This window comes from Lepidochelys kempii, chromosome 8 (genome assembly GCF_965140285.1).
Source record: "Lepidochelys kempii isolate rLepKem1 chromosome 8, rLepKem1.hap1, whole genome shotgun sequence".
Lineage (NCBI taxonomy): Eukaryota > Metazoa > Chordata > Testudines > Cheloniidae > Lepidochelys > Lepidochelys kempii.
Genome location: NC_136387.1, coordinates 46,075,747 through 46,086,971, shown reverse-complemented (window position 1 = coordinate 46,086,971; position 11,225 = coordinate 46,075,747). Strand labels below are relative to the sequence as shown.

Genomic DNA, 11,225 nt, shown 5'->3' with positions numbered 1-11,225 from the left:
GCACAGGAAAGAGCCTCACTGAAAGGGTTTCCTCCCCTCCCTATCAACCGTGATTCTAAACATGTCGCTGATTGTCTGTATCTTCCTCAACAGGGCTCTGTATATCACGTGACTGGCCCAGCCATTGGGGTGTCATTTCATGACGTTTCAATGGGCGGGCTTTCTTCCATCTGTGCCCCATCTCCTCTCTGCGACCTTTGGGAGGCAGGGATGCATTAGCATCCCATTGTACAGATAAGGGGAAACTGAGGCACAAAGAGACTAAGTGATTTGCCCATGGTCACATGGGAAGTCTGTGGCAGAGCAGGGAATTGAACATGGGTATCCCTGCCCAACCATCCTTCCTTCCCCACACAGCAGGGAGCCAGTAGTAACTGAAATGCTAATAGAAAATTCATTCCAGGAATGAGTTCCAGGCAAAGATTTGCCAGAGAGAGAAAAATAACGAGCCTTTATATAACCAACTTTGTCCAGCCCCTGAAACTAATTAAAGGAGAAATTCATACCCATTTTTGTATCCAGCTACCCCAGCTCGATGGACTGTCACTCCTTAGCTCAAAGGATTCTACTGAAGTGGAAAAAAAATATTTTTTACAGGAAAACAATGTAAATTAAAACTGGAAAAGGACAAAATTTTAGTGGAGGCCAATACAGAGACACAAGTTAGTTTTGTACACAGAAAAAAATACTGACCTAATCCAACCAAGTGCAAGAAGAAGATTCAGTGGAGTGTGTTGACCCAGGAATGATGCCCTCAATCAGCTATGGACTGAGCAGGGCTCTCTCATTCCCACAAAAAAGGTTGCTCCTAGATTAGAAGTGAGGGGGCTTCCAGGCCCATAGACAGGAGTGGCTAAAACTTGCAGGAGGCAGGCAAAAGCTTCTAGACAAGAGAGGTGCTTTTCGGTAACTTACTTTCTTTGAACTGCTGCACTTCAGAGCCAGGTCAGTGATGCCTGCCGTAGTATTCACATAGGCGGCTCAGTTTAACAAAGATGTCTCTTTGCTAGAAGTACCAACACTGGCCATGTTGGAAAGCACAGTCACGTGAGCCCGATTCGGCTCTTACCGTCACCAGTATAAAAATCAACATCACTCCCTGAGAACAATGGGTTACACTTACACGGAAAGTGAGAGAAGTGGGTCCAGGACTGAGCTCAGGAACCTAGGAAGAGGCCCTTTTCCAAGGCCACAAGCACGGAGAAGGCTACGGGCTGTATAGATAATAGAAGGCTTTCTATTCTCATGCATTCCCCATCTGAACCCTGAGTGTGACTATGGACTAGGATTGCACATTAAACCTTAATCAGGTTACTGTAGCACCAGGAAGTACTTTTAAAGGGAAGTTAATGCATAGCTAACTATACCTCCAAGAATAATTCCTAAAAATTATCTTGGATCCTAAAACACGCTAAAGATATCTCTGCTGAGCTTCACCCTCTGCACCCAGGCCCCCAGCCGAACCCCACCTCTCGTGCATCCAGACCCCCACATCTGCACCCAGATCACCCCCCACTGAGCCCCTCTCCCCCTGCATCCAGACCATTCCCATTGAGCTCCCCCACACTCAAACCCTGACAAGTTCCACCCCCCACCCCTGGACCTCCCTGATGAGCCCCCTGCCCTCCACCACCTGCACCCAAGGCCCCCACCCCACAAAGCCCCACTCCCCCAGCATTGGGACCCCCTGCCGAGCCCCCACACCCAGACCCCCCTGCCAAGCCCCAACCACCTGCACACGGACCCCACCCAATGAGCCCCTGTGCATCCAGAGCCCCTCCACACCCAGACCCCCCACTGAGCCACACGCACCCAGATTGCCCCACACAGAACCCTCTCACCCCACATCTGGATCTCCCCACACTAAGCCCCTCCACACTTGGATCCTGCCAGGCTGAGCCTGCCTGCCCCACACCTGGATTGGGGGCCAGGGCTGGTCATGAATGCAAGACTCTATCCCTCTCGCTCGCTATCACAGTGCACCTGGTGCAGAGGGGCAGGGCCCAGGGATGTTTCTGGGGCAGGCCTGGCCCTTGTGCTACGTCAGGGTCAGTTGCAGTGTCACCGCTGAGTCCATGTGCTGGGCAAGGGGGAATGGAGGGTGATCTCCACTGCCATGCTGGAGCCTCCACATTTATTTATTGACAAATAAAATATGCAGAATTTTAAAATATTGTGTGCAGAATTTTTATTTTTTGGTGCAGAATTCCCTCACGAGTATCAAATGAACTTTATAAGTAATTTTTTTTTAAATTCAAACTTGTTCTCTGTTTGAATTCAGTACCACATAAGCTTCCCATAGTGACAAATTCATTTTTACTCCCATTCATACAGCATTGAGAGAAGGACCTGAATACTTACTTAGACATCAGCAAAACTAACTAAAATCCAATGGAGCAAGGGAAAAGTCTGCCCTTGATTACACCCATGCAAACCCACTGAATACACACTGCAGTTGCACAGGTGCAGCGTAGGAATTGCTCAGACCTATGGTCCATCTAATCCAGTTTTATCTCAGATGCTTCAGAAGAAGCTAAAAGAATCTGGCGAAAGGCAGATGTAAAATACTCTTCGCTCAGGAAGGTTTCATCTTAATCCCTTCTAGTAGGAATGACTGAAACTGTGAAGCAAGAGGTTTTTATTTCTTCCATTTCAAAGCATGATTTCTGCTCCCAGGATCTCTGTAACTGTTTATGCATAAGCAGGGGAAAAACCCCAGCTTGACTTTCAGATCCCAGGCTAAGTTTGCAGGATTGGCAGTTTAAAAAAGCCATCTCTTTCTATGTGACCTGAGCAAATGGGTTTTGTGATCTGTAACGTGACCATGCCGTGTTATTTTTCACCACTTTTGGGGAGTGAGCTGCTCTCTCGTAGAAGCTGGAGCTGTGTGCAAGGAGTGGACAGCATTTTTGCTATTAATATGCTGTTCTTATTTTTAGGCAGCACATTTTGTTTGACTACCATCGTGTGACCCATCACAGTAATCTAGCACCAGATGTATGGTGTAGTGGGAGACTGTGAAAATGAAACTTTTAATCCTTCCCCTGTAGTCTAGACCTCCTGGCTCTGGTTTCTCCATGATGCATCCTTTTCACTCCTGTTTGTACAAGTGCGTAGAGATACATCTGTCTGGCAAGCCCTGCTCTTTGAAACATCAAGAATAGAGTGAGAATTCTCACAAGGCCCATCACTTAGCACTCATCTCTCAACTGAGTGTCTTCAGACAGATGAAAAGTACGCTTAAGAAGACTATGTCCCACCCAGGAGCAATGATGGCTTTGGTTATCAAAGGAAAAAAGAGGCAGCTGAAATTTCTTGAAGCATGAAAAACACTGTCTTGTTTTGATCTCAAAAGGCCAAGCAAACAGATTACAATTTCTCAGAACACTGACTTCAGAGCCCAGAATAACCAGGAGGATTCAGCCTGAAGGGCAACTCTTCAGAGGGGTAGAAGGAAAAGCTGTGACGTGACTGAAAATAGGGGCTTATGAAAGTGCCTCCAACTAAAACTACAGAACTGGCATAGTACAGTCTCTCCCAGGCTTAACAAGGACTGGTGTGGCATCTACTAGTGAAATCTCCTTATGTGCCAACCAGATAGGATCGTAGGAAGTCTTATAGCCAATCATTTTTCTACCTTCCCAGAGGGGCCGGCACCAGCTGGCACCGCAAGTTGGAGGAGAGCATTCTTGCTGCTGCCTCAGCTGATGGTCACAGTCCTGAGCCCACAGGAAGTCTGCAAGAATTTCTATTTTAAATGCCCCAACCACATCTCCAACTCACCTGTGGCACTAACTTTGGCTGTTGTCTTCTTCAAGTGGCTGTGGGACATCAACAATGTATCCAATGTGGGGTGGAGGTAAACCAGGTCTGGGCTGTCCTGCAGGCGTGGGCCATTTAAGAAAATCTTTAACTCGTAGCTCGTGCTTGCATTATGCAAATCAAATATGCTAGAAATGGTCTTGGAAAAGCTCAGCTACAGGTGCCATTGACTATAGTAGCCTGCCATGAGCTTCAGATCATCAGTCAGGACCTCGTCTCACTCATCTTCTTTCAGTCTGAGCTGGTCATCAGGAGCAGGGATCTTGAAGATTCTGGGCATTACCACCACTCTTGTGCAGAGGATGAGATATGGCCCAGGAGCTTGTAGCAGGACTGCAGGTTTTCTGTCACGACAGTAGGGGCAGTCAGAGATCAGGCTTGGTCACCTCTGACATTCCTACTTTCCTCACACAGAGTGCTATCTGCCCATTGTTTGCTGGGCCAGGCTTTTGCCAAGGACCATGTAGTGTTCTGCGTTCCATGGTACATTTGCTGGAGGACCAGTTCCTGGCAGCAGCCATGTGGTCTGTGAAAACCTGTTTGGTCACAAACTCACTGCAGTCTGGCAGCCTCGCATACCTTAGGAGTTAGAGAATTCATATAGCAAAGCAGCCCAGTGTTTGCCCCTGGGTAACTGCAGGCTGAAGAGGTATTCTAAAAAAAGGTCATAATTCAAACAGTAGGGTCTTCCACAGCTTCAGTCCTCAGCTATGAAAACTCCACTGGACCAATAGCTGGCTCTTTCAGCTAAAGCCAGAGTCCTTTTCCTGCCAGACTGGTTCTCTGAGAGTTGATAGGATAGCCTAACTGATGTGATTACCAATGGGTAGCTAGAACACACATCTATAGCTTTGACAGCAGTAGGGGAGTGGAAGAACAACAGTGAGGGAAACACACAGCTCTTATATATGGGCTGAGCTCTGCAGGTCCTAGCACCTGCTACTGCAGCCCTTATGGCCTCACTTTGCAGCTGACTTTAACCTACCCTTTTCAAATTTACATCTCCGTCCATCTTACAGCAGCCCTTTCTCAACAGTGGCACTGGAGAACTAGCATGTTTCCTCTGAGCCCCTCCTACATTCAGCTTTCTATGTACACACTCCTCTTTACCATTACGCATTACATGTTTAAGATTTTTAGAGAGAGGAAGGGTGGCTCTGACTTTTGCATCTCTGTACAGATGAAACAGTGGGAAGGTAAATATGCACATTAGCTCTGAGAATCACGGATAGTCGCCTATTCAGCAGTTAAAGAGACTTTGCATGTTTCCAGGAAGTGGTGCTGGAACTTTTAGAGTGGGGATAACATCTGTCCACGCCCCCCGTTGCTCCCTAGAGCTGAGCCATGGCTCCGGGAAGAGGGGATGTGGACAGTGGTAAGGGGGCCAAGGCTGGGTGTGGTTGTGGAGCCCTAAGTGCAGGGCTGGAAGCGGAGCCCTGCGTAAAACCTGGGGGTGCTGCAGCACCCCCTGCCCCCGCATCTCTAGTTCCCACACCTATGTGCCCAAGAGGAGGACATGTTCCTTCAATCAAGTTAAAAAGTAACACAAATGCAGGCACACTTCTAATGCAGTTCTTCAGTCACCAGGGCATCAAACTGATCATATTTAAAAATCATCCATCTAACTTTGGTGTAATAAGATAGCAGAAAGCTGATCTCCTCTGGATTCCTGATAACCTATGACCACTTTCACTACTTGACCCCCCACTACAGACAGGTAAACCAGCATGTTTTTCAAATCTTCTCCTGCCACCTGTCACACTCTGGCATTCTGCAAATCACAAGATGCATTTCCCCCCCCCCCCCGCAGAAAGCCACAAAAGATTGACCAGGAGTTCCACACTTACAGTCAAAAATAGGTTTAGTGGAATGTCTTTAGTCACAGCTGTAAGCAGCGATACTGAAAACACTTAGCTTGCACATCTCCATGACAGTACAGAACGTCTCTTGGTTTGCAGAACCTAATTGTTTTTTTAAAAAAACCATGAGAAAATGACATCCTTGCAATTATTCACAGAATGGTTAGATTCCCTTTAACATAATACTACTTTCTTCCTCCTTCACTTGCATGAAACAACTGAGCTCCTACCTTCGGCAGCTGGCGGTAGGAAACGGTGTTTAAATTATAAATAACCTCATTACTACTTAACTATATATACAAATAAAATGTATTAGCAAGTAGCTAGTTCCAAACTGGGATTCCTGGAATATAGCAAAAAAATAGGGTTTGAGCATTCAACGTTGTTATAAATCAATGTATGTGAAAAAGGGTCATTTGGCAGTTCTCAGAATGCCCTAGTTAGAACTGGCTACTTGCCTCTTTTGCCATCTTGAAAAAGATCACCTCAGCTATATACATATGTTTCATTTAAATTACACAGCAGTTCTTATCATCCCAGAGCCGCTTCCACGGACATCTCCAGCCATCAAGTCAAGTGTGGTATTTCAGGATGATAGGTACTGTAAGAGAGGGAAAAAACAAAACAAGTCTTTAAAACCATACATATACAAACCTAACATTGATCAGTGTCAGAGCTGCAGACGAGAAAAAGAAAAGGTTACTCGGCTTGTGCAGTAACTGTGGTTCTTCCAGATGTGTCCACCTATGGGTGCTCCACTTCTGGTGCACATGCGCCTCGCAAGCCCTTGATCAGAGATTTTCTATTAGCAATGTCCGTTCAGTCCACACATGCGTTCTATACAAGCTCGTGCCGCACTCCGGCATAGGGCTGTACGGGTGAACCACTCTCAGTTCCTTCTGTATTCGAACGTCCAACAAAAACGGAGGGGAAGGAGGACGGGAATGGAGCACCAGTAGGGAAACATCTCCAAGAACCAGAGTTATTGCACAAGGTGAGTAACCTTTTTATCCTTTTCAAGTGGCGTCCTAATGCACGCTCCATTAGGTGACTCCCGAGCAGTATCCTCACCAGGAGCAGGGGCTTCAGAATCCAGTGCAAGACTGAAGACGGTACAGCAGAACCAAGCACTGCATCAGATCCGATGGCATGAACCAAGGCATAGTGTTTAGAAGAGGCATGCACTGAGGTCCACTTAGCAGCTCTGCAGATCTCAGACACAGGAATGTTTCTGAGTAATGCTGTGGAACTTGTTTGTGATATGGTAGTATTATCCTTTGGGGTGGCAAAACACCAGCCGCATCATAGCAAGTGGTAATACACCCAGAGATCATCTCAAAAGTCTCTGTGAAGAGATCATGGACCCCTTTGATCTTTCTGCAATGAAGACAAGTATAGGTGATTTCTAAAGTTGCTTGGTCCAATCCAGATAGGAGGCCAATGCTCACTGTACATCTACTGTATGAAGGGAAGTCCCCTGCTGAGATTTATGTGGGTTAGGAAAAGGTACCAGCTGATGAATACACTGGTTAAGATGGAAATCCAACACCACCTTAGGTAAGAACTTTGGGTGTGGTCATAGTGAGACCTTGTCTTTGAAAAATATTGTAAATGCGGGGTCTGCCATCAAGATTCCAGTTTCTCCAACCCTATGGGCTGGTGTGATAGCTACTAGAAAGGCCATCTTCATAGATAAGTGAAGCAAGGAGCAGGTTGCCATAGGTTCAAATGGAGGTCCCTTAAGGTATCAGAGTACCAGATTGAGATCCCAAGTCAGAGTAGGATCCTTAACCTGGGGATAAAGATTCCCCAGACCTTTAATAAATCTGAAGGACACAGGGTGCACAAAAGTAGAAACCCCTCTGGTGGGGAATGAAAAGCTGATATCGCAGTGAGATGAACCTTTGGGATAAATGATAAACCCAATTTTTTTAAAATCCATCAGATAATCCAAGACGGCCGACAGTAGAAAAGATTCAGGCACAAGGGAGTGATGGTGACACCAGTGGCTGAAACCTCTTCTATTTCTGAAGGTAAGTAATTCGAGTTGACGCCCTTCTACTGTTTAGAAGTAAAAACAGTAGACTTCTACAGTACAATCAAAAAAGCTAACAATGTTAGGAACCGTTGGGAAAGGGATAGATAATAAGACAGAAAATATCATAATGCCACAATATAAATCCATGGTATGCCCACACCTTGAATACCACATACAGGTCTGGTTGCCCCATCTCAACAACAAAAAGATACATTAGAATTGGAAAAAGTACAGAGAAGGGCAACAAAAGTGATTTGTGGTGTGAAACAGCCTCCGTACAAGGAGAAATTAAAAAGACTGGGACTGTTCATTTTAGAAAAGAGACAACTAAGGGGATATAATAGAAGTCTACAAAGTCATGAATGGTGTGGAGAAAATGAATAAGGAAGTGTTATTTACCCCCTCCATATAACCCAATGAAATTAATAGGCAGAAGGTTTAACTCTAACGAAAGGAAGTACTTCTTCACACAATGCTCTGGAATTCATTGCCAGGGGATGTTGTGGAGGCCAAAAGTACAAATGGATTCAAAAAAGATTTAGGTAAGTTCCTGGAGGATAGGTCCATCGGTGTTTATTAGCCGAGATGGTCAGGGACGCAACCCCATGCTCTGGGTGTCCCTAAACTTCCAAATGCCAGAAGCTGGGCCTGGACAACAGGAGATGGATCAATCAATAAATTACCCTGTTCTGTGCATTCCCTCTGAAGCACGTGGCACCAGTCAGTGTCAGAAGACAGGATACTGAGCTAGATAGAACATTGGTCTGATCCAGTATGGCCATTTTTATGTTCTTATAATTCGTAATTCTTGTATTCCTGTCAAGCAGGTGAATTCTAATCCAATGAGCCATCTAGGAGACATGCTCGTTTACAAGCATCCTCCACCAGTGGGGGTTGGAAAACAAAAATTCCCAGTCCTTCGGGAAACATTTTATTTTTTTATCCGCCCCACTACAATTTGGCAGTATGGTGGCAGGAGTTTGCCACACAGTCTTTGCTGGAGCCAGGAATGCTTCATTAATGGGCAGTGCAACCCAAGTGAGTGTCGCCGACTGCAGAACATCCAGGAGCTTGTGATGTGAGTGTAACTTCCTCGAAAGGTATCTAGAGGGTGTCCACCACCCTTTTTACAAGGTCCTGGAATTGACTAAGAGCATTGCCATCGATGGTGGAGGCATGTCTGCCTCAATTGGAGGTGAAGATGAAAAAAATAGGGGCCTGAGTGGTAGTCTTTTTGTACGCCCTAGCTTCCTGTCCTTAAAAGCCTCCTTGTGTTGGGGGTTTGGTGGAAGAGGATGTGGCACTCTAGTTTCCTGGTGTGGCGGAGCCAGAAATCTGGCAAATTGCTGCTGATAAGCTGATAAGCGGCCAGTGGGGAGGCTGATATGGGAGAAGGGTTGGTACCCAGGACTGATCCCACCATCCCAGGCATGGGCAAGGAGCTTTGTCAAAGTATGGGTTCCAGTAATGAGGCAGAAGGGACTCCTGCACTGATAAGGAGAAGACTGAATGTCTCCTTCATTCTCTGTAATGTCCTCCAGTGGGCCCAGTAAAAAAGGGTAGAGAATCTTGTGGTACCAGGGAGCACTGGTCATCCAGAGACTGGCATTTTGCTACTGAGAGTCATTTGGAACCCATAAAGAGCAGGGACACTGGTTCGTTTAACACTGATATGTCGCTGAAGTAATGAAACACCTGCGGTACCGAGTTGGTCAGTGCTGATGCAGCAGTTGGCTTGGACAGTACTGTAGGTTTGCAGTGCATAGGCACCGGGGCTGAAGATGTGTACTTTGATTTTGTCAGTACCAACAGCACCAAATGGGAAGGCACCGCTGGTAAGTTTGAAATAGACAGTGCTGATCTGGAGGCAGCTGATACAGGGGCCCTGCCAGTGCCGTGTTTCTCTGAAGTGCTCTGGGATGTCCCTGGTCCACTGGTACCAGAGGAGGAATCTTTCACCTCTCTGGTACGAGTCAAGAGTCAAGACTTCTGACACTGTAGACCTAGCACAAGATCAGGACTTCTTGGGAGTTGGCTGCATGGTGGGAGACCAAGCTCCTCCTCTTCAGAGCCTTCCCTGAATCCCCTGAGATCTTCCCCCTCTTAGGCGAGACCTTAGCTGAAGTCGAAGGGGCAGTGGATCTGCCTGGAGACAGATGTACGGGGCAGATGTCTCCAGACCTGACTTGGAAGTGAGTCAAAGGGAGCGCTCCACCTGCAGCAGCTTCAGTTCGGTTCCCCATTCTTCTGAGCTCTAGATTTTAGAGCCAGGCGATAGTTACACCTCTGGGAGATATGGGATTCTCACAAGCAACAGATACATTTAGAGAGGCTGTCGCTGATTGAGATAGCCTACTGACAAGAGACGCAGCATTTGAAACCTGGTGAGCCAGGCATGCCCCCTGGATAGTTCCTTAATTGTGTGGTCCTGACTGGCCAAATAAGTTCCCCAGAAAAAATGGGAGAGGAAAAACTGAAACCTCTCACAGCTATTTAACTAATTCTGTATTAACAACAACTAACCCTAATTAGAAACACGACATGAACTAAATAACTTCAAAACACACCGAGATGTGCACGAGGTGGACATGCTAGTGCTCTGTCTCAGGCCAAGGCAGGAGAGAAGGAAGTCAGAGTGGTGCTCCCACACAGCCCTGTATACCCTCAGCATGCAGCACAAAATTGTGTAGAGTGTATGTGCGGGCCAAATGGACACTGTTAACGGAAAACTTCCGATCCAGGATTAGGGAGGTGTATGTGCACCTAAGGTGTAGTACCCATACGGACACTACTTGCAGAAGAACCAGATTTCCTTAGTCAACCACGGGACCGCAAGTGAAAGTTTATTTCCTTGTTCAAATGGATTCAGTTTGCATCCTCCGCAAATGCTACAGGGACAAGACCCCCTGCCTTTTTCATCCATTTCCAACTCCCCAAACCAAACCTGATGGGATTGTCCGTCAACGTCACTCCAGTTGCTAGCATTCCAGCTGTTGGCTCCAACTTTCACTTCCTGACTGTACATTTCAGCAGGATATCCTTAGGGACTATCTCATCAGGTTTTTGCTTACTGCCAAGGCGGGGCCTTGCATAAAGCTACACCTGTACCGCTGCTCCTGCATGGATGGGAGAATTTTCTCCCAAGGTCAGCAGCACAGGAAGGACCTTGCTGTTGTGCGGCCTCCTGGGGGCCCCTTGTTAAAACTCAGCCATTCCTCTCAGAGGAAGGGTGGAATGACTTCTCTGCGTCAGAGGAGCGCTCTCTCTGGTTATTGTTTATGTCACTATAGTGCCTAGAGCTCCCATTGCACTAGGTGCTATAGAAAACATACAGGACAGGGAATTTGCACTCTAAATAGACATGACAGGCTAAGAGTAGGAGAGGAAACAAAGGCACGGAGAGGGAAGTGACTTGCCCAAGATCACACAGGAAGGTCGGTGGCAGGGCTTGGAATAGAACCCAGCTCTGAATCCCAGTCCTATACTCAAGCCACTGGCCCACACTG

The 11,225-nt window shown here is 46.8% G+C and overlaps 1 protein-coding gene across 2 annotated transcripts in view; it reads right to left on the bottom strand.

Annotated features, from left to right (window-relative positions):
• Nucleotides 1-2,173: 2,173 nt before the first annotated feature.
• The window catches only part of VAMP4 (vesicle associated membrane protein 4), a 34,522-nt gene continuing 25,470 nt past the window's right edge, over nucleotides 2,174-11,225 (bottom strand). For both annotated transcript variants that reach the window (XM_073356331.2, XM_073356332.2), the window contains exon 8: nucleotides 2,174-6,282. In XM_073356331.2, coding sequence (XP_073212432.1) covers nucleotides 6,254-6,282 — 29 coding nt within the window. In that variant the 3' untranslated portion in view covers nucleotides 2,174-6,253. The remainder of the gene's footprint in view (nucleotides 6,283-11,225) is intronic.